At 45.3% G+C, this 24,109-nt stretch overlaps 1 protein-coding gene across 5 annotated transcripts in view; it reads left to right on the plus strand.

Annotated features, from left to right (window-relative positions):
• GLYR1 (glyoxylate reductase 1 homolog) overlaps positions 1–24,109 on the plus strand; it is a 57,301-nt gene that overhangs the window by 20,789 nt on the left and 12,403 nt on the right. Inside the window, exons 6-11 of one of the 5 annotated variants that reach the window (XM_040356399.1) lie at positions 2,173–2,259; positions 6,384–6,437; positions 18,266–18,337; positions 21,993–22,043; positions 22,136–22,209; positions 23,921–24,038. In XM_040356399.1, the coding sequence (XP_040212333.1) occupies positions 2,173–2,259; positions 6,384–6,437; positions 18,266–18,337; positions 21,993–22,043; positions 22,136–22,209; positions 23,921–24,038 (456 nt within the window). The remainder of the gene's footprint in view (positions 1–2,172; positions 2,260–6,383; positions 6,438–18,265; positions 18,338–21,992; positions 22,044–22,135; positions 22,210–23,920; positions 24,039–24,109) is intronic. The other 4 variants (XM_040356400.1, XM_040356401.1, XM_040356402.1 and 1 more) reach the window with 4 other exon arrangements.

Here is a 24,109-nt window from a genome sequence, read left to right on the forward strand (position 1 = left end):
TCTCCACACCAGGAAAAAAGCCTCACATTTATGGTGGTGAGTTACGGACAGAAGAACAGGAAGTGAGGATTTCTCAGAAGAAATAAGGACATTTAAAAGCAAAATGGAAGGATGAGTTAAGTAAAGGGGGACTGCACTAAGGTAAAGGAAGCTATTTAGGGAAAAAAATGTTTTCCTTTACAACCCCTTTAACAGTTTTTACTTTACAAACAGAGGGTTTTGTTTGCACACATTTTCAAATCTATGCATGCGTCACAGTGCACGTCGCCAAGGGCTCTCTGTATATACTGCAGTCCTAACTCTAAATTTATGTAAACCCACCAGATCGGAATCCTGGGAGTGGTGATCCTGCAAGTGCCAAATTCCACTTAGGGGAGGTGCACCCAAAGAGATCATGTCGCAAAAAAAAACGGCACAAGTAAGGATGAGCTCTGGCATGTTCTCATATTACACGTGCAGAGCCCGCCAGGAAGTGTGCACAGCGCTGCGCTAAGCACAGCCAGGGAGACATTTCATGATCCCTGCATCCAAGCATCGGGACAATGTCTCCCTGACTGTGATTAGTGCAGCGCCGTGCACACTTCCTGGCGGGCTCTGCACGTGTACTATGCGAACACGCCAGAGCTCATCCTTAACCACAAGAATAAAGCACCTCTGAGGCTACTTATGAAGGTCTAATAAATTGTACATAAATATATCAGCTATTAGGGTGTGTATCCACACCCCTCAGTCCTCCCCACACCACCAAACTCTGTGCCAGCCTACTGATTGAAATGTCCTTGCTAATATAGTAGCGGATTGATCCATGGACTGAGACAGATTATGCTGTGGGGTAGGACTGTGGCAGGCACCCTAGTGCTCATATAACTGAATGGTCTCCCCATGTCTTGCTGATTTGTATAGGGGCTCTTCCTTATTCAGTGTGTAAAAGGCTGTCCATTGAGCAGTCGGGCTGCTGTCAGAGTGTCCTGCTGTAGCAGTTGCACACTCTCCATGCAGGTCAGAATTGCCGGCGTGCTCTGCAGCGTCAGTGAGGATTCTGTTTGAAGGGTGAGAGCACATTCTCCTCCGCCTACATGTTTCGCCCCTCCCACTAACATAAACTGTTATGGCCAATTTGGTTGTTTTGCAGGCTTGCTGATTAGTGTGCTGGGAAATCGTTTGTGAGGGTTAATTTACTAAAACCGTAGAGTGCAAAACCAGGTGCAGCTGTGCATGGTAGCGAATCGGCTTCTAGCTTCAGCTCTTTCACTTAAAGTGGATGATTTTTTTTTTTTTTTTTTTTTTATGTCGCAATGTAGAGAACAAGATTTCCTATCTGTGCCCAGTCTTGCCACACAGAGTTAATCCAGCTCTGAGCAATCCTCTCTTTTTATCGTTCAGGGAAATAAAACCGACTTCCAGATAAAAACCAAAGTCCTTGCTTGAGTGACAGGTTATTTACATATCTCGTGCACTGCTTGCAGACATACACCGCTTCTGTAAAAAGTGCTCAATTCACATCCCCCTCCCCTCTACCCTCCAGCTCTATGTATATTATGATGGCTGTTGCATTTTCTCATGGCACTGAACTGTGACTCACCCCATATTTTGAAAACATTTAATCAAAACTCAGGGAAGGTGATGTGAATTGTGCACTTTTTTTCAGAAGCAATGAACAATAAAAGAGGATTGCTCAGAGCTGGATTAACTCTGTGTAGCAAGACTGGGCACAGATGATAGGAAATCTTATACTGTACATTGTGACATCAAAAAATCAATATTTTTTTGGGGGGGTTTACATCCACTTTAAGCTTTGATAATAAAATCTGGAAGCTGATTGGTTTCTATGCAGAACTGCACCAGATGTTGCACTCTCCAGTTTTAGTAAATCGGACCCTGGTCACCAGTGATGGTTAAACACACTTCCTCTAGGTAGTGCAGTGGTTCTCAACTCCTGTCCTTGGGATCCACTAACAGGCCAGGTTTGCAAGATAACTGAAATACATCACAGGTGATATCATTTGCTCCTCAGTGATTGCAGTATTCTAGTCTGCTTTTCCCCAAGGTAATACATAAAACCTGGCCTGTTAGTGGGTCCTGAGGACCGGAGTTGAGAACCGCTGAGGTAGTGGGATCTTTAATGCCTACAATCAGATTGTGTGTCTAACGTTCACCTTCCTGCCTATATAGGACACCACGTCTCCCCAGCCGAGCTCCCTGAAGAAGCTTGCCATGAAAACGGTGTCACGCTTCAGCTGGCCCCCACCCTCCAGCGAGGTAAGGATATACTCCTCGGCTCTCATGCCCAGCTCTCTGGTTTCCTTGTGTTCACAGTAATGGCTCTGGGAGTAAGCTGGTCACGGGATTCTCTTCTCCTGGAAAGCATGAAACAAGTAAGCGAGCGAGAGGGAGCGCTTGTAAATTGACTCTGGAACACGGTTGTCATGGCAACCATCTGAGCCATTGATGCAGGCGGGTTGTCGGATATTTTAAGACTCTTCACTAGAGAAAGTAGGATGTAGCCAAAATCTACCAGATCCTCTAAGCCTGTGTGCTTTAACCCCTTCACAACCACATTTTTTATTTTTGACCGGAGCAATCAGGATCAGAGGCCTTTTACCAAAGATTGCAGCCCCCCATCCCCAGCCTATTAGTGCTGCAGAATGATTGTGCCACACAGACCTTCCTTTCTCACTGCAAGCTGGACAGAGAGGGTCTGTATGGTTTGAAATTGTGATTCATCGGTCCCCAAAGAAACGCCGGCATTGCTTCTGGTAGTCAGAGACTATGTGATGTTTGCCTAGACATTTGGTCACACGGCCGCAGGTTCACATTAAATTAATAAACATATAAGGAAATGAGCATATCCCCACCAACGACTCAAAATTGATATTCCGAAGGTCTATAAATAGTCACATCCATCAATTGGGAATCACCACCGTAGCCAAAACTATGCATATAAGAAAAGGGGATGTTGTCCCATAGGGAGACCAAGAGGTAGTGTCCCCGGGGACGACCAGGGGGCTACCAAGGCAGTGACGGACAATAATATAGATATTCGAAAAATACACATGTATGAATAATCGGAATGAAGTATCAAAGATAACACCGTTTGAGCTAAAGGCTCTGTAAACAAACCTACTTGCAGTGGCCGGCCAATACTGCACTAATGAACCTAGTTCATGTAACGTGCAACAAGAAAACACATGAAAAACACGGACAAGTGACAAACATGAAAAACAAATCACATTAAATTAACCAGCGTAATACTGGGGTGAAAAAACCCCGCAAATATCCAGGCACGTGGACAACCGCTCAGGTGGGTGGAAGCTGGCTAAGCTAGGGCTGCTGCTGTCTCTAACTCATAGAGTTTCAGTGAAACATGAAATAAAAAAAAACAAACGCTGTGACGTAGCAAAATCGTAGAAAACTAAACCTTGGGTAATAAAAGCATGGATATTTATTCCATAGGAAATAGAAAATGTTGCATACAGAAGTCATGCAGCAGCCAATCTGATAGCGTTGCAGACCACAGCTATGTGATGGGTGTACCTGGAAGCTGGAGCCAAATGAATGACAGGGGTCTCCTGCCGGGCAAGATGTAGAGGGAAGGCTGGGGCCACGTCAATGACGAGGGTCTCCTGAATGATGAATAAAAACAACTGTGCTGACAGGCAAGATGTAGGGGAATGGCCACGATCAAAGGATCCCCAAAGGGGTACCGTGTTGTAGCCCGGTGGGTCAGGAGATCCAGAGGTGAACTCCTGTGTGAATAATGGAAGGCAAGCTGGGGACACCAGGGCAGATGGACGGTGGCAGGAACACTAGAAAGTGACGGCCGCTTGTAGGGAGGAAGCTGCGTCCACTGCCAGAGGATGATGTCCCAGACTGGCGGAAGATGGCCGCGGAGATCCTCCATCTAGGGGCAGCACCAAGCACAGAGGCCGGTCCGACGCTGGTCGGCAACTTCTTCTGACCTGAAGAAGGGGTTGGGCTCCGAAACATGTATTGTGTTAAAGTGGAGGTTCACCCTAAAAACAAGTATATACCATTTAATCCAGCATACTGCCGACATGTACAGTATGCTATTTGTTTTTTTTCTGGTTTACATACCGTAGTATAGGTATTTCTTCCCCCGGCTTCCGGGTAGTGAATCCCGCGGGACTGGGCGTTCCTTTTCGAGACTAAGTGATTGACGTATGACAAAAGCTTGCCCCCCCGGCGCAAAAGGCGCGTCACCAGTTTTCGCAAAATGCCAAACGGTGCGCAGGCGCCGTATAGCGCAGACTCACAGTTCGGCTTCTTTTGGTGACGCGCATTATGCGCCGGGGGGCAAGCTTTTTTCATACGTCAATCACTTAGTCTCGAATAGGAACGCCCAGTCCAGCGGGATTCACTACCCGGAAGCCGGGGGAAGAAATACCTATACTACGGTATGTAAACCGGAAAAAAAAACAGCATACTGTACATGTCGGCAGTATGCTGGATTGAATGGTGTGTGTGTATATACTTGTTTTAGGGTGAACCCCCGCTTTAACGTCAATTTGGCTTCAGTTCTTTTCTGTGCTTGGTGCTGCCCTTAGTTACTGGATCTCCTCAGCCATCTTCCACCAGTCTGTGATGATATCCTCGGGCGGCGGACACAGCTTCCTCCCTGCAAGCCGCCGTCACTTCCTGGTGTCCCGGCCGCTGTCGCGTTTGCCCTGGTGTCCCCAGCTTGCCTTCTATTGTTCACACAGAAGTTTGCCTCTGGATCTCCTGGACCCACCGGGCTACAACACAGTCCCCTTTTGGGATCCCTTGATTGCGGCCATCCCTCTACATCTTGTCCGTCAGCACAGTTGGTTTTTTCATCATTCAGGAGACCCCTGTCACTGACGTGGCCCCAGCCTCCAGGTACACCCATCAAATGTGGTCTGCAACACTATCTGATTGTCCGCTCCATGACTTCTGTATGCAACATTTTTTATGTCTTATGGAATAAATAATCCATGCTTTTATTACCCAAGGTTTGGTTTTCTATCATTTTGCTACGGCACAGCACTCTTCCCCCCCCCCCCACCATTTGGTTTAATATTGGAGTAGCATGTTCTATGCAGATACTAACTTTTCTAACTTGGGGATTAACCTTGACCCTCCTGGATCACGCAGGACGACTCTGGCATGACCTGTTCAGAGGGCTTTGTGTTGCATTGTACCATGTGAAGGGGGTGTAATGTTTGCATATATGTAATTAAGGGTAAGCTCCAGCGTGTTCGCACAGTACACATGTAGAGCTCGCCAGGAAGTCAGCACAGCGCTGCGCTAATCACAGGCAAGGAGACAATTCGTGATGCCCAGCTGCAGAAATCGGGAAATGTCTCACTGCCTGTGATTAGCGCAGCGCTGTGCTGACTTCCTGGCGGGCTCTGCACGTGTACTGTGTAAACACGCCGGAGCTCATCCTTCTATGTAATGTTTGCATATACTGTCCCTTGTTCCCTTCCCTCCCCTCCTGATCAACATCAGGTTCTTCTTCTTCATTCGAAGATATACCACTTTTTTTTGTTTTCTCTCGATACAGTGATGTCACCGCTGGGTCTGCTTGCTGGCCTTTGCTCCTAGTTTAGTTGGGGGGGGGGCTTGCAGTGTCCTGTAAGCCCCCATTCACATCTAGGCGTTTTTACGCTTGTAGCACTACGCCGCTGCCGCCAGAGGGCTGGAAACACATTTCCCTCTATGGAGATGCTTCACATCTCCACGCCTGCCGCCTGAAAAAAGGTCCCGGACCTTTTTTTCAGGCGTCTTTCGGCGTTCGGCTAGGAGATGGGAAGCATCTCCATAGAGGGGGTCAATCTGGGGCACATCTAGGCGGACAGTACCGGGTTTTTTGGCGCCGCAAATCGCGGTACAAAACGCCGCGATTTGCCGCGATTTCGTCCGCCTAGATGTGAATGGAGCCTTACAGTTGCAGCACCCCGCCTCAGATCTTTTTTCCAGTGCCCGAAAAACAAACATGCCTAGCGTCCCTTTTTAGATGTGCATGCTACTACCTACTGGCCATAGCATGCTGCAGATTTTAGCTGTGCAATCTTGTGATTGAGCATGCACATCTATAGAGGTGTGGGGGGGGGGGGGGGATGTTCTTGCATATAATGCTTAGGAACAAAATGATGGCAAAGAAAGTGAATAGCAATGAGGGGTGGTAATTGACTGTGCACATCTGGAGGAGAGGGGGCTGATATTTGCATACAGTAAGCTCAGGGATGGGTACAGTACATGCGGGTACTCATGGGGGCCGAAGATTTCTTTTCAGTTCTGGATGATTTATTATTTTTAAAGCCAGGTTCTCATTAAAGCTGAGTATTCCTTGTCCTGGTATAGAGGGAAGCATCTGAGTTTCTCTCTCTGTTCGATTGCAGCGCTCTCGGGACGATCCTCACTTCTACCACTTCCTGCTCAGCCAGACCGAGAAGGTAGGCCAAGCAATGCACGAGCAGACTTGAGGACTGTCCCACAATGGACTTTAATAAGACTCACTGTAAATATGTTGCCTGTTTTAGTATTTCTATCTCTGGTCATTGGTGTCTTTTATGCTTTCGGTTGACTTATATGATGCTGACCTGCTGTTCCCATAATCCTCTGTGCTCCTGTTGAGCTGAATGGTTCATTGTGTTGTATTTTCTGTTCATTGGTTACTCTTGGAAGTAAAGTGGATTGTACGGTTGACATTGAGAAGTTTTTGTTTGAGCGGCTTTAGGGGCCTTTGGTACTTCCTATCATTATTGTACTTTGTTTTATAAAATTTCTCTGGCAATTGATCATTCAAAGCTGTTTGGTTGTGGTTTTTTTTTTTGTTTTAGCTCTTTCTATGGTTGATGCAACTTTGTAATGTGGCATTTTCCATATTTAGTAGGGTTGTCCCGATACCACTTTTTTAGGACCGAGTACAAGTACCGATACTTTTTTTTCAAGTACTCGCCAATACCGATACTTTTTTTTAAATGTGTCCCCCCCACATATGCAGCCGTGTCCCCCCACATATGCAGCCGTGTCCCCCCACATATGCAGCCGTGTCCCCCCACATATGCAGCCGTGTCCCCCCACATATGCAGCCGTGTCTCCCCCATACCTAGATGCCGCCGCCTAGTTAATCAGTGCGCGGGGAACATTACAGCTTTCATTTAAATAGCTGTGTGTTCCGCGCCGCGTATAGACACTCCCCCTTGCTCGGGATTGGACGGGTGATCTGCACTTTGAGACAGATCACCCGTCCAATCCCGAGCAAGGGGGAGTGTCTATGCGTGGCGGGGAAAAGACAGCTATTCAAATGAAAGCTGTAATGTTCCCCGCTCGCTGATTAATTAGGCGGCGACGGCATGGGGGCGGGGGGGGGGGGGGGGTTAAGTATCAGGTTTGGCATCGGGGGCATTTGCGGGAGTACAAGTACTCCCTTAAATGCTCAGTATCGGTACCGATACTGGTATCGGGACAACCCTAATATTTAGCAATCTTATGCCAAATCAGCGGCTATTGCCGGCAATGGCACAGTCAGAATCGGTGCAACGCCACATTTTCTGTGCCGCACGATTCCCAAAAGTAGTTTCTGTACTACTTTTGGCGACTTTGGGGGGCGATTTGGTATAGCGTCTGTGCAGAATCCTGCACGGGTGTATCTGATTTCCTCACGCAGAAGTCGGAAGGACATGCGGGAAAGAAATCGCGTGAGTTCAGCTGAATTTGCACACTTTTAGTCCTGCTGTGAGGGCCAGTTCACACCATAGAAATGCAGTCCGGATGCGTTCCAGGTGCTTTTCTGCATGTGCGTTTTTGATGCGTTCTAGTGCGTTTTTCATGCAGTCCCGTGCATTTTTTCCTCATTTAGGTCCAGTTCATACCAGTTGCAGTTCTGTACAGTTTCGTGTGCTTTTTTTTTTTCTGCACTAAAAATGCGTGCACAGCGTTTTCCATGTATTCCAATGGCTCTAGTTCACACCATGCAGTCAGTTTCCGGTGCAGAAACTGACTGCATGTTATGAACTAAAGCCATTGGAATACATGGAAAACGCTGTGCATGCATTTTGTGCAGAAAAAAATCACACGGAACGGAACTGCATCTGGTGTGAACTGGCCATTTAAAAAAAAAAAAGACGTGCATTCCAGTGTATTTTTGGTGCGTTCCAGTGCATTTTTTATGCAGGAAAAATGCAGCCTGTTTTTTTTTTTTTTTTTTTCTGGGACTGCAAGCACTAGTGTGAACTATGTCATTAAAAACCATATAACCTACTTTCCATGTGTTTTTAATGCAGAAAAAAAACGCACTGGACTGCATGTGGTGTGAACTGGCCCTCGGCATAAACCTGGGCTAAATCCTGTTTCTTGTTTAGGTTGAAACAAAGTATAGAACATCATCCCCAAAATCTTACCTACCCCTCCTCTCCCTTGTCTGTATAAATAAATATAATTTCTTATGGAAGGAGGAATCGTGGTTGGTTGATTTTGGGGTGTGCGTCATGCATGCTGGGATTGTATACTAACCTTGACTACAACTTCTACCTGTCACTGTGACACTATCATACAGAGCACCATGACTTGCCTCCCTTTTTCATCATTCTGTAGTGCAAAAACATTTAGGGCTCAGCCTCATGTGCACACAGAGCCTAAAGAAAAGTGCCCATGTTGGCCTCTGCCCATGCACACATACTGTATATAAGCCAAGGTTTTCAGCCCCCTTTTTTTTTTAAGGCTGAAAATACCCCCCTCGGCTTATACTCGAATCAGTGTACCTAAAATTCAGAGGCTGCAGGCGTCCATCGTTTAAAACTTGCGGTCTCCTCTTGGTCCCTTGCGTGATAGGCGAAACTGTGTCTGCTGAGAAACGCCTAACGCGAACGTTCTCTCATCCTCGGGTTTCCCAGCAGACACTGTTCAGTGATCCGCCAATCACGGATGTCTTTTCATCCTCGGACAAGAGGACGTCCGTGATTGGCGGAACTGTGTCTGCTGAGAAATGCCTATCGCGAAAGGGACCGCGAGTTTTAAACAATGGACGCCCGCAGCCTGTCAATTTCAGGTACACTGACAATGGGCACAGTGAGGCGTGCAAATGGGCATTGTTGATCCTCTTTTCAGCTTACAGTGGCTGCTGCATTCTCACCCTAGGCTTATACTCGAGTCAAGTTTTCCCAGTTTTTTTTTGGGGTAAAATTGGGTACCTCGGCTTATACTCGAGTATATGCGGTAGGTGTTTACAAGCCTGTTTGAAATACCCACCAAAGGCGTGTTCAGGAAAGAAGCTGAAGAGCGTTTGATCATTATTGCATTCCAGTGGAGAGCCCACCCAGAGTAAATATTCTGGCCAATAGAATGCGTTGCTGCTCCAACTCTAAACACATGTGCAAATATGAGCACTTTTAAGAAGCACTTTCCAGCCAGGAGTGCCAGCATTTAGAGGGGTGTAAAAAGATGCCCCATGTGCATTACGCTGATTGGGGCAATACCTACTTTTTTTCCTACATGATCTTCTGTTTATCCCATTTGGCCACACCAGTGTGCTTACAACAGGCATCAGATTTTTTTTTTTTTCTTATAAACCCCTTCACGCCGACGTCACACATATACGGCCCCACTGCACTGGGCTTTTTTCCGTGGGGGCGCATATATGCGTATCTGTCTTTGCGCTGGAAGTGCTCCTCAACCCCGGGGTCCCATACTAATGATCGTGACCCAGATCACCTGATTGACTGATCACTGTGATAGCCTATGGGAGGCTATCGCATCACTGTGAAGCTGGCACCCGTATTGGTTTCTGTGAATGGAGGGGAGAAATATATTGTATCTCGCTTTCCTTGCAGAAAGAAAATACAATAAAATAAATACAAAAAATAATTAGCTAGAGAGAGCTTTGATCTAGGTCAGTGCCAGGGTTAGTGTTTGGGTCAAGGGCAGAATTTAATTTTACATTTTTTATTTATTTTTAAATTCAGGATCAGTGCCAGTGTGTATTAGGTAGGATTAAAAAAAAAATAAAGCAAAGTGTACACTACAGGCGGTCCCTTGGTTACAAACCTCCGACTTGCAAACGGAGGGAGACAACAAAGTAAGAGGAAATCTACTTGGTTTTTAACTTGTAAACAACAAATCTCAGAAAGAGGCTTGGTCCTTAAGTGGTTAATTTTTAAAATTTTTTGCTTTTAAATAAAAAAAAATTGTGATCTCTGAGTCTGATATTTTACCAGATTCAACCGCTAATAGTATATACAGTATAGCTCAGGGTTGACAAATTTGCTTGGAATCTAGGAGCCAGCTAAAAAAGTTAGGAGCCAGAAAACGCACCCTGTCCCGATGAGCTTGCGCGCAGAAGCGAACACAAACGTGAGCAGCGCCCGCATATGTAAACGGTGTTCAAACCACACATGTGAGGTATCACCGCGATTGGTAGAGCCCTCCTCTGTAACTCAAAACATGCAACCTGTAGATTTTTTTAAACGTCGCCTATGAAGATTTTAAAGGGTAAAAGTTTGTCGGCATTCCACGAGCGGACGCAATTTTGAAGCGTGACATGTTGGGTATGAATTTACTCGGCGTAACATTATCTTTCATAATATAAAAAAAAATGGGGATAACTTTACTGTTGTCTTATTTTTTAATTTAAAAAAAAGTGTAATTTTTTCCCAAAAAAGTGCGTTTTGTAAGACCGCTGCGCAAATACGGCGTGACAGAAAGTATTACAACGATCGCCATTTTATTCTTTAGGGTGTTAGGATAAAAAATATATATAATGTTTGGGGGTTCTAATTAATTTTTTTTTTTTCCCCACCTTCCAAGTCGCCAGGACACTATTTCTAGTCGCCATGGCACCCTGGCGACCGGGATTTGTCGAGCCCTGGTATAGCTCTTCTGTCTGGTATTTTTAGAGATTTTGCTTCCTAACCATATAGTTATTTTATATTTACCACTGCATAGAGATAGATAAAGCGGAGCTCCACCAAAAAAAATAAAAAAATTAAGTCGGCTACAAATACTGCAGCTGCTGACTTTTTTTTTTTTTTTATTATATGGACACTTACCTGTCCAGGGCACCCGCGATGTTGGCACCCAAAGCCGATTTGTTTGTCTGCACTCGGGTGGAGGCGCCGCCATTTTTGGGAAGGGAATAAGGAATTGCGGGTTCACTTCCTGGTTTCCTACTGGGCATGCGTGAACCGCGTTGCGCGATTTTACTGGTCCCTGCTGTCTTTTGGGACCTTTGCCTCGATAAGCGAAAGTTCAATTTTTGGGTGGAACTCCACTTTAAGAATAAACTACCTTTTTATTTTAAACTTTACATATTAACTAAATTATACATCGCACTTTTTTGAAGGTTATTATGCGATTGATCCAAACAATCAGCCAACTAATCGATTATGAAAATCCTTGGTTGCAGCCCTACTTGTCTGCCTACAGTCTAGACAAGCTGCACTGCAAGAAAGGAGGGGGGGGGGGTGCAGGAGGTTGTAAAGCGAGCCGTGCATGCTCTGCTTGCATCTCTTGGACAGTCCCTGTGCACCAGAATTCAAGTCCTGCGCATGGGCAGGAGTTGCATCATCCAGTGTTGGCCAATGGAGATGCCCGAAGACCGGGCCTAGACTGGTAAAGCAGAACCAAACTCGTCTTCTAACAGACCAAAAATCTACATATAAGAGAAGTCGGGCTGGGGAAAAAAATCGATTTGAATCGAGTTGCGAGGGCAAATCGATTCAGATTTTGACCAAATCGATTTTTTTTTTATTTTTCCATAGGACCGGACTAGGCCGAAGTCGGGGCCTCGCCTAAAAAAAAAAATCCTGCTCACCGCGATCCTGGGAAGAGGCCTTTTCCCAGGATCGCGACGAGCAGGATGTTTTAGGCGAGGCCGCGGCTTTGGCCTAGTCCGCGGAGCGCCGGTCTTAAGTTTTTAGGCAAGTCCGCGGCCTTTTCCCAGGATTGTGGCGGACTAGGCTGAAGCAGCTGCCTCGCCTAAAAATTTAGGACCGGCGCGGTGTCCATCAGGAAAAAATGTGAATCCTTCTTTTTTTTTTGATCGCAGATTTTTTTGGGGGGGGCCAAAATCGCCCAGCTCTAAAGAGAAGCTCATCATTGGGGTTTATATCCACATTTATGTTTTACATTTGCAGAATGGACTGTGAAGGTCACGTTTTGGTTCTTGTCATTTTCTAGCTTCCTGTCCTGTATATAGTAGCAGTGTGTTATAGGTTTTATTTCTTTTTCCGGTCATTATGGAACAGAGTCTTCCCCCCCGAGGTAACACGGTCAGGTGTCCAATCGGAAACCTGCATCATCCACACATGCAACACGTTCTGGAGTGATCCGAATCCATACAAAACCATTGCTTGCATTCCTGTTTATTAAACTGGAAAAGATTCTGTGTAATGGTTTACTGAGCTGCTCATCCATGATCTGTGTTTTGATGCTCATCATGTGTGGAAGCGTCTGAAGGAAGAACCGGTTGTGTTTCCCAACGTGACCAGTTCTCTCTCCATGTTTCAAGAGCAAGTTAGGAAATGTCAGTCTGTCAGCTTTTCCCTTCTATGGGCACCACAGGAGTTGTCCTTGAAGCCTCCTTCAATATTGGGACACACGGCGCAGGCAATATTACATAGCCACTAGTTTATACTAGTAATGGCTCCGATTTGTCCTCTTGTCCAATCAAAATTGGTCTGCTTGCAGAATTGTCACATTTGCACATGTTGCATGGTTTGTTGAAATGTAACTGACTGAATACAGTTGCTTAATGACCACTTTGTTTATTTCTGTTTTGCATGCATGATTATCACCTAAAGCAGGGGTTTCAAATTGGCGGCCCTCCAGCTGTTGCGAAACTACAAGTCCCATCACGCCTCTGCCTGTCGGAGTCATGCCTGTAACTGTCAGCCTTGCAATGCCTCATGGGACTTGTATTTTCTCAACAGCTTGAGGACCACCAGTTTAAGACCCCTGACCTAAAGGGTCATTCCACCTTAAATCGAATGTAAATGCTGGCAGGTTTAAATAGCTGCCAATATTTTATGTCTTTCAGTTGATTTCTGCTTTTTAAATTGGATTTTCGCATTTGCAGCCAAATTTTAGAATCCCCCACTAAAATAACACTATTGCATTACAATTTTTTTTGCAGCAGGATTCTACTCGGGACTAAGGATGAGCATGGCGTGCTCGAAAAAGTACACGTGCAGAGCCCGCCAGGAAATGTACACGGCGATGCGCTAATCACAGCCAGGGAGACATTGTCCCGATGCTCGGCTGCAGGGATCGTGAAATGTCTCCCTGACTGTGATTAGCAGGCTCTGCACGTGTACTATGCGAACACGCCAGAGCTCATCCTTACTCAGGACTTGGTTTCTGTTGTAAAGAATAACATGCACTGTTCTTTAGTTGAGGACAATTTAGGGACAGGTTGGTTAAAAAATGCATTTTGAGGATGCAGTCTAGAGGCCCCAATTAGTGTAGCTTAGAAATATTTGGCTTGACTTCGATGGCATGGCTGTGGGCCATAAGCAATCAAGTGAATAAATGACCATTGCACCCCCCCAAAGCCTGGCCAAAAAACTTTGCCTGTAAGCGATCAGCCCCCCATCCTGCTTAGAATCAGCCAGTGCTGCTACAAGGCGAGGGAGACCACTCAATCCTGGGAGCGATCACTTGACACGTGTGTCCTAGCTTTTAAGCATGACTTGCATGGATGAAAATTCAGCTAGTTCAGCAGGAACCAGCTGAATTTCAATCCATGTATGAGCAGGGAGGTTGTACAGAATTTGATCTACCGTTCGACTTTTGTACAACCTCCCTGCTGGATTTTACCCGTTTGATTGGCGGCACCAGTTATAACCAACAGCGCTGATCGGTGTACTTTGGCGGTGGGGAAGAATCCAACAGCTCAGCAGGGAAGTTTTCTCCCATCCACTTTGAGTGTAGATGGGGAAATGGCCATCTATGGGCTGCCTTAAAGTGATTTTTAAAGCAGCCCCTGATACTCCTCCTCTTCTGGGGTCCCATGCCAGTGCTCCTGGCCCCCTCCTCTTTGGCGTGTGTCCATTTGATCCGACTTTCCTGTTCCAGCTATTAGAATGGGTCCCCATCTCTCCGTTGGGTATTATTATACTATGGAGTACACAGCTAGATGGAGTGTGGGCAGGAGCTGTGACCAAGATCTCGCTGTGAATGTCTTGTAGACATAAATGAAGTTACCTGGTAATTTGGTTAATTAAACTCCACCTGCTGCTGAAATCCAACTCTGGGGTGGAATGGCCCTTAAGCAGAACTTTGCCTAATGGTTTAGGTGAGAGGAGAGGAGGTGACTTTCCTGTGTACATATGGCAACCGCAACACAAACCAAAGTGTCAGAAAATTTGAAATGTATGGAACCACTTGCCCTGTGATGCCTGTCCATGTGATCACCAACCTTTTAGAGCTCTTAAGGTCTTGGCAACTAGCGGCTTCCTGTGCCACGCTGATAGGTAAACACTAAAATAAGTGACCTCCCTGACCAATAGGTAGGTGGTGGGAGAAGCTGAAGTTGCATATTAAAGGATCTCCTGGATTTGTGACTCTGATACTGTGACACAAGGAGGATTGTTTTTCCATTTAGTAATACTCATTGAAGAGTCATATTTACACACAAATCTCGCCTCACCCCCTCCACTGGAAATCGGCAAACCAATCTATAATGGAAACTGCTGCTTGGAAATTTAAATATGTAATTGGACATAAGCGGGAGATGGACTGCACCACGAGACCTGGATCTTGGCAGTCTCTTGTTGCAGCTCAATTCGGACACGACCACCCCGTTGTCACCCAATTATGTTAATCTGTAAGCACGTTTTAAAGTGGGACTCCATGCAAAAAATTATTCTTTCTCAGGTGTACTTGTATATGTCTTGTCCACCTGTTAGCGCTGTAATGCCCCGTACACACGATCAGATTTTCCAACAGCAAAAGTCCGATGTGAGATTTTGAACGGATATTCCGACCGTGTGTACGCTCCATCGGACTTTTGCTGTTGGAATTTCCACCAACAAAAGATTGAGAGCTGGTTGTCGATTTTTCAGACGGAAAAAATTCCTATCGGAAATTCCGATCATCTGTAGCAATTCCGACGCGCAAAATGCCAATGTATGCTCGGAAACAATTCGACGCATGCTCGGAAGCATTGAACTTCATTTTCTCGGCTCGTTGTAGTGTTGTACAGTTCAGAGAACTTTTGTGTGACCGTGTGTATGCAAGCCAAGCTTGAGCGGAATTCCGACTGAAAAACCATCCAAGGTTTTTCCGACAGAAAATCTGATCGTGTGTACGGGGCATAAGCCTCCTCCCCAAGGTCACAGTAATGGTAACCACCCATTTTATAGGTTATCATAGGAAAAATTGGCTGTTGCTGTTTTTTAAATCCTTTGGTGATTCCCCCCCCCCCCCTTAGCCTGTAATTGGGCTAGGTATGAATAGCAGGACGATGAAGAGGTCCTCTTGTGCTCTTCCTCTCTGTGTTAGGCCCGGTTCACACTGCTGCGTCTTCAAAATCGCGCAATTTTACCGCGGCCGCAATTTCAGGGAATGCCAGTCTATAGAGCTGAATTCGCATCACACGCGGATCGCAAAGCATTGATGTGAACGGCACTCATGGAAAACTGGTATAAAATGACTTGCGAATTTGAGCATTCGCAACGGATCGAGTTCGCAGCAGTGTAAACCGGCCCAAATGCTGTTGAGTCTGATTTGGCTTACAGTGGTATTTAAAGTTGTAGAGTTTAAAAGTTCTTATGAAATTTTTATAAACTAATACATTGATTTAAAATGTTTTTTTGCATGGAGTTCAACTTTCTTCTTTTTGCCTATATCTGCTGTTTAAGTCAAGGAAACTTGTGTGTGTTTGCTATACGCGGATAAAGAGAGCCCGTCACAACTGGAATATGTGGGAATTGAAATATTTAGTCTTTATGATTATTTAAACTTGTTTATCAAAGTGTTGTTTTATTTATTTATTTTTATTCCAAACCAAAAAATACACGTATAATGATATTTAGTGAAGATTGAAACTTGCTTTCCTCTTTGGTTTGAGGTACTAGTGATGTAGCCAGTGCTTTCCAGCTGCCCCCCCCCCCTGGAAAGGTTATGTTGTCCGTGCCTCCAAGCTGCCCCCCTGAAAAAGGCTACATCACCAGTGCCTACCAGGTAGTTCTCCTGGTCAAACAGGAAACACAGTGCTTTTTTTTTTTTTCTTCCTTTTTATATATATATATATATATATATATATATATATATATATATATATATATATATATATATATATATATATATATATATATATATATATATATAATTTTACAGTCAAGTTAAGATTCTGTATTCCTATTCTTGCATAAGCCCAGCTGTGACTGGTTCTCTTGATCAGAAGATCTGAAAACACGACACATGTTTACTGTACTGTTAATTTATTTTATTTTTTTAGAGCAGTGTGGAGTTCATGGCCTGATTTGTAAGAGGCTTCTCACAGCCACCAATCAGATTCTGACCTGTCATGGAAACCTGAGTGTTGGCGCAGGAAGTTCCTGAGTGTTGGCGCAGGAAGTTCCTGAGTGTTGGCGCAGGAAGTTCCTGAGTGTTGGCGCAGGAAGTTCCTGAGTGTTGGCGCAGGAAGTTCCTGAGTGTTGGCGCAGGAAGTTCCTGAGTGTTGGCGCAGGAAGTTCCTGAGTGTTGGCGCAGGAAGTTCCTGAGTGTTGGCGCAGGAAGTTCCTGAGTGTTGGCGCAGGAAGTTCCTGAGTGTTGGCGCAGGAAGTTCCTGAGTGTTGGCGCAGGAAGTTCCTGAGTGTTGGCGCAGGAAGTTCCTGGGTGTTGGCGCAGGAAGTTCCTGGGTGTTGGCGCAGGAAGTTCCTGGGTGTTGGCGCAGGAAGTTCCTGGGTGTTGGCGCAGGAAGTTCCTGGGTGTTGGCGCAGGAAGTTCCTGGGTGTTGGCGCAGGAAGTTCCTGGGTGTTGGCGCAGGAAGTTCCTGGGTGTTTTGGCGCAGGAAGTTCCTGGGTGTTTTGGCGCAGGAAGTTCCTGGGTGTTTTGGCGCAGGAAGTTCCTGGGTGTTTTGGCGCAGGAAGTTCCTGGGTGTTTTGGCGCAGGAAGTTCCTGGGTGTTTTGGCGCAGGAAGTTCCTGGGTGTTGGCGCAGGAAGTTCCTGGGTGTCGGCGCAGGAAGTTCCTGGGTGTCGGCGCAGGAAGTTCCTGGGTGTCGGCGCAGGAAGTTCCTGGGTGTCGGCGCAGGAAGTTCCTGGGTGTCGGCGCAGGAAGTTCCTGGGTGTCGGCGCAGGAAGTTCCTGGGTGTCGGCGCAGGAAGTTCCTGGGTGTCGGCGCAGGAAGTTCTAGATTTGTAAACTTTGGGAAGTACCTTCCCCCTGTGATGTGGCTGCAGGGGATTACACAGATATTGGGTTCAAATTATTACTCATTTCGGGAAATGTAGCAGAATGAGGGAGACAGAATTCAGAACAGACATACAAATCTATGTAAGGTATAATAATCTTTGGTTGGATCTATTGTTATTGGTTCATAATCGTATTAATAACCTTAGAGTGGACATGTGTTTTAAAGTCCCAGCTACAGCCAAAACTTTTCTTTTGTAGTTTTAAACTTGTGGGTTATGCTGCTGATGGAGTTTCCTTTTGAAAAAAGGTTCTCCTCTCTTCTTGTGTCATCTCTGGGACAGGAAGTGAAGGGAAATCTTCCTCACCTGGGACTATGATGATGAAACCCTGAAAAAAAAGTTTTTTAACCCAGGGGTAGGCAACCTTGGCCCTCCAGCTGTTTTGAAACTACAAGTCCCATGAGACATTGCAAGACCCCGACAATCGCAGGCATGACTCCTAGAGGCAGAGGCATGATGGGATTTGTAGTTTCATCACAGCTGGAGTGCCAAGGTTACCTACCCCTGCTCTAACCCTTCCCCACCGTAGTTACCATTCTACTCCTGACTGGTGAACTGAATGAGCACAAATCTATCTTATTTTATAATTTGTTGCCTAGTACTCTCCCAATTTACTATCCTATCCATGGTAAGGGAAGGATTCTTCTCACTGATGGTGATCACCACAAAGGAAGTGATGATGAATCTCTCCAGCGAGGATACACATCAATAAAACCTGAGTTTCCAAACTTCCCACTCTATCCAAAGCTAGAAAAAAAAAAAGTTTTGGCTGCAGTTGATCTGCCATGTTTGATCACTAGTAGATAAGTGCTGAGTACACAAAGGTGTGTTGGTCACGTTATAAGCAATGTTGTTTTCTTCCATTGCAGGAGGACTCTGCGGGTGACAATTGGCTGCTTCACGGACACAGAACCCTTGGCACAGAGATGGTGTTAAAAAAGGTACAGTTATGCCAGTTCCCCATTTTTGTCTTTTTAGGCCCCAAAAACGTGTTTAATACTTGGATCCATTCCTACGTATGGTTTTAGGAAAACTACAGTGAATTTTCAGTGACCTAAAGTTCTGTCATTGTCACTTTTTCATGTGTGTTTGATGCATACACAGCTTATTGGAAACATGGCTTCCATAAAAAAAGAAAAAAAAAAAAAAGCGATACATATTTGATAGAGAGATATATATATACACACACACACACACACACACACACACACTATATATATATATATATATATATATATATATATATATATATATATATATATATATATATATATATATATATATATATATATATATATATATACGCACACACACACACGGTGGAACCTCGGATTACGAGCACAATCCGTTCCAGGAGAATGCTCGTAATCCAAAGTACTCGCATATTGAAGTCAATGGAAACGAAAATAATTTGTTCCACATTGACTTCAAGGGCATGCAATACCGCATGTGGCCAGAGGCATGGGGGCACCGGAGAGCCTCGGAAATGGCCGGAAAGGCACGAGGACAGTTCGGCTGACCTCGGAAAGACTCCGTTCACGAGCCTTTCCGAGGTTTGCCAAGATCAGCCGAACTGTCCTTGGGTCTTTCCGTGCATTTCCGAACAGCAACAATCGGCTCCGGGGCCCCCCACCTCAGGCCAAACGCGGTACTGCACACCGCTTTGGCCTGAATCCTGCTCCTTTCGCGAGACAACACTTGCAAACAGAGTTAGGATTTTTAGAAATACAGTGCTCATTTTTCGAAATGCTCGTTAACAGCGTTACAATCAGAGGTTCCACTGTCTCTCTCTCTCTCTCTCTCTCTCTCTCTCTCTCTCTCTCTCTCTCTCTCTCTCTCTCTCTCTCTCTCTCTCTCTCTCTCTCTCTCTCTCTCTCTCTCTCTCTCTCTCGTGATTTCAGACATTTGTGCAGGTTTCTGCACAGATGTCAATGTAAATCGCAGCCCGAAATCGCCAAAACTACTTTTTGAAATCGGCGCAGCGTTGCATCGATTAAGACATGTCAAATCGTTCCATTGTGAACCAGGGCTTAAAGACACTTGCGGTCCAGAAAAATGCTGGTGTGCTAGAAATTCCTTTGGCCCCTTATTTTCTTTATCAGGCTTACAATCATTTTTGTGTCAGCCCTTCCCGATTATCTTTTGCTAAACTACTTGGATACCTACAGATCTGATCAGTTCCTCCATTGCTCTCTATGGAGAGGCAGATGTCGGCAGACTTGTGTCCACTGACATCCGATCCTGTCTGCAGGAATCCATTCTCCATTTGTCTGGCGGATCGGATGAAAACAGACAGGCGGTCCGTTTACATCCGACAGCCACATACAGAACAGCAGGCTGTGTCCAGTCGGCATAGCAGAGGGGACTTGGACCTGTCATCCGCCTGCTCTGCGGGTTTTGGCGGACAGATCCCTCGTTGATCAGGTGGATTTGTTTGACAGTCTGCCTAGTGTGAAAGGGGCCCTTACACTGTCCTCATCTTCTCAACATAACTAAAGGTCCATTGACACAAGTCCATATAATGCATGTGCTATGGTGTGATGCATTGTTACAGTACAGTGTATCACACTGTTTAGAATGGTTTACTTTTTTATTTAAAATTTAAAAAAAAAAATCAGTTTAGCTCTACACAACAGCACCTTGAAATTTGCTGCAGTTTAACCTTTTGTCATGCATTCCGTAAAAATTCCTACATGCCATGTTTATGCAATGCACCCACATGATGCCAACAGGGGACATGCAAACCATTGTATTTCCCTGTGTCCTTGTCCTTGGGTTCTGTAGTTTTGCCACAGCAAAAATAGAACAGAGGCTGACGCGTTTCACACTGTAGCCCAGTGCTGGGTAGCACTGGGCTACAGTGTGAAACGCGGCAGATTCTGTTCTATTTTTTTTGCTGTGGCATGTATTTTTTGTGACCAGTTTTAATAAAAGTAATGTTTTTTGGAGTGAGGCTGTCCAAGTTTTCTACTATATCTCTATATGGAAGCTTAGCAGATGTATCTAATAAAAGGCCATATATGGTAGAAATTACCCCCCTTTGATCTGTCTCCTGTGTGCACCATTTCTCATAAGGTGACCTACTAGCCCACTGCAAGGTCTATAGGCAAGGTACGTAAGAAATTAGAAATTGTGGCAAAAATCTAAGATTCAGAAGGCACAAGCCCTTTGTCCTTAAGCAAGTCTGAATATTTAATAAAACCTCATGCTCTTTCGGATTTCACTGTCTGAGTAGGCTTCATTATTTTTTACATCATTTGAGCCTCTGTTGATCAACACTGATCAGTGTGGCACAACAGACCTAATGTGAACAATCCCAAAGGCAAGCCTTAAATGTTAAAGTGGTGTTCCACCCAAGAAAAAAATTTAAACCAGCAGCTACACATACTGCAGCTGCTGGCTTTTAATAAATGGATACTTACCTGTCCTGGAGTCCAACGATGTCGGCACTGCAGCTGATGTTTCCATCAAGTGTCGGGTGCTGCCGCCGCCATTGCGTGTAAGGGTACCCAGCAGTGTAGTCTTTCGGCTTCACACCGGGAGCCCTACTGCGATTGCGCGAGGCCTTCTCCTCTCTCCTACGTGGCCCCGGGGAGGAGGAGGGAGCCCCGCACTGACGTCGCGGGCCGTGGCCTGGACTCCCAGAAGTAGGAAAGGATACCTGTCAAAGACAGGTATCCTGTCCCCCCTCCCCCCTGAAAGGTGCCAATTGTCGCACCGGAGGGGTGGGGGAATTCGATGAAAAGTTCCACTTTTGGGTGGAACGCCGCTTTTAATAGGATTCCCTATCCAAACAGGATGGGAAAAATCTTTGGCTATTTTCTGACTGCGACTTCTCCTGTGGCAGTCAAATACCCACTCAATAAAAGTGTCTGATTTGTCTTCAGGCACTGTGCAGCTGAGAATTTTCTGCCCTTCTCTGATTTTCAGATCAAAGTTTAAGCTGGGTGGTGCCATGGTATGCTAATAAAATTTCATCCTGATTCGCAGCCAAAATTTGAGCCGTATATGGCTATCATTGTTCTGTAGTCAATAGTTAAAATCTGGGAGGGATGGTTAGACTTTGCCACCAGACTTGTGCAGATGACATGGGGCGACTCTGGATTTCTGACATGATATACAGCTATTTTTCTTGCATTTCGTGCATTTCAGGACACAGTGTCTTCAACGCAATAGGGTTATTCTGCCACCTTCAGGTGATTGGACACAGAGGAAGTTCCTTTTAGGCATAACCCCCCTCCCTGTTGGGCAAGGCTTCATTTTTTTTGGCAGGCAAGACATAAGGATGGCATCCAAGGAAGCGTATCTTCATCTCCCTTATGATAGGGATGTCCCAAACTGAATATTAAGGGAGGACAACAAGCGCACTGGCAGGGGTTATGCCCCCCGGTGTCCTACCCCCTGAAGGTGGCAACAAATCCCTATTGTAATGGAGATAAAGATCCGTGTCCTGTAATGTATCCCAATAAAAAGTTTGTTTTGGTTCACATAAACTTAATTCTTTTAGAATTCCAGTCTAGGTCTGCTTTTGGTTATATAAGGATCTAGCGGAGCTTTTATCTAACTTGTTTTGTTTCTGTTTTTGTCACATGGCAGCCCAGCGTCACATACCAGGCAATCAGCAAACGACTTAAAGTGTCAGAAGAGGTAAGAAACATTCCTTCAACTGCCGCAGCTTGGTTTGCCTATTTGGTTCAGTTTCATCCGATCAAAAACATTTATTTTTTCTCTCTGTACAGGACACCGGTTCAACGTCGATCCAAGCAGCAGACAGCACAGCCATTAATGGCAGTATCACACCCACAGATAAAAAGTACGTCTTCTGCCAACACAGCCCTGGCATTTCAAAAGTCTGTAGGCTGCTCAGTATGTGCATTAGGATTGCTTAAAGGATTCACTTTTTTTTTTTAAATATGAAATGAACATTTTTTTTACCTGCCAAAGAAATATGTATTTGTTTTAAAAAAAAATTGGAGCCTGTAAAGCAGGGTTCTCAAACTGGTGACCCTCCAGCTGTTGCGAAACTTCAAGTCCCATGAGGCATTGCAAGGCTGACAGTTACAAGCATGACTCCCACAGGCAGAGGCATGATGGGACTTGTAGTTTCGCAACAGCTGGAAGGCCGCCAGTTTGGGATCCCTGCTGTAAAGCATTGCACCAGCGATCAGGAGATTGCTGGTGCCATGCAGGTCTCCTGCAGATCTTTCCATGTACCTGTGTGCCCGTACATTGCGTATGGGCAAGCAGATACACTGATCCGAAGAATCCATGAACTGCCACGGCGCTCCACAGCATCGTGGTAGTTCATTGAGAACTACAAGTTGACAGCTGCCAAGGATCTTGGGGCTTGTAGTTCATTCACGCAGAGCTGTATGAATGAAAGACGCAGCTGTGTGGAGCACCCCACTGCCGTGGTGATTTCAGAAAGTGTCAGATAATACAGGAAACTACTCTCAGTACTGCTGTCACAACTATATGTCCCATGAAGCATTGCAAGGCTGACAGTTAAAGGGGTTGTAAACCCTCGTGTTTTTTCGTCTTAATGCATCCTATGCATTAAGGGGAAATATATTAATTTATATATATATATATATATATATATATATATATATATATATATATATATATATATATATATATATATATATATATATATATATATATAATAATTTTTTTTTTTTCCCAAAGCCGGCCACCCCTTCCATAGACTCCAATGTTAAATGGTCATTTCTCCGGTGACTTTGGGGACCCGGTACCGGCCGGTCGTAGGTCCCCTGGACCCGGAACATTGCACACATGTAGCCCTATTTCTCGTCCACAAGTGTGCAAAGATTATTGTCTGGGGGACCTACGGCCGGGGAGCACCGATTTTTTTCCCCTCTTCTCTCTCCAAAGCCGGGCAACCCCTTCCATAGACTCCCATGTTAACAGTCAGTCTAGGCATGGACAGAGTTAGGCAGGCACATGGGCACAGTGACATGCACATGGACACCCTTGTCAATAAGTTTTCCCAATTTTTTTGTGGTAAAATTAGGTGCCCCGGCTTATATTCGGGTCAACTAATACTCGAGTATTTACGGTATCTTATAGCCCAGGGATATGCAATTAGCGGACCTCCAGCTGTTGCAGAACTACAAGTCCCATGAAGCATTGCAAGACTCTGACAGCCACAAGCATGACACCGAGAGGCATGATGGGACTTGTAGTTTTACAACAGCTGGAGGTCCGCTAATTGCATATCCCTGTTATAGCCTGTCACCAGTTTTCACATCTTGATTTGAAAGCATCTTTCAATATAGTAAAAAAGAAAAGACACTTCATTCATTCACTGGTTGTTTCAAGTACTTATTTCTCTTTGGGTTATAAGTCCACAAAGTTAACAGGAATCTGACACTATCAGAAAGTGTGGGGCCCTACCATCCCTGAAGTATCAGATTCCAGTGAACTTTCCAGCCTTATAACTTCTAGTTTTTCTTACAGGCCTACAATTATATCAACATTTTGCTGTTCACTTGTTTCTGCAGGATCGGCTTTTTGGGCTTAGGGTTGATGGGCAGTGGCATAGTCTCCAACCTTCTGAAGATGGGGCACACGGTGACAGTTTGGAATAGGACTGCGGAGAAGGTAATGACCCCGAAACAGGTGGGACTTGCTTCTTATCTCTGTATTTAAAGTCATCCTAACCAGGCTGTTTAAAGTGAGAAGTGTGTGTT

The sequence above is a fragment of the Rana temporaria genome, chromosome 6 (assembly GCF_905171775.1).
Source record: "Rana temporaria chromosome 6, aRanTem1.1, whole genome shotgun sequence".
Taxonomy (NCBI): Eukaryota; Metazoa; Chordata; class Amphibia; order Anura; family Ranidae; genus Rana; species Rana temporaria.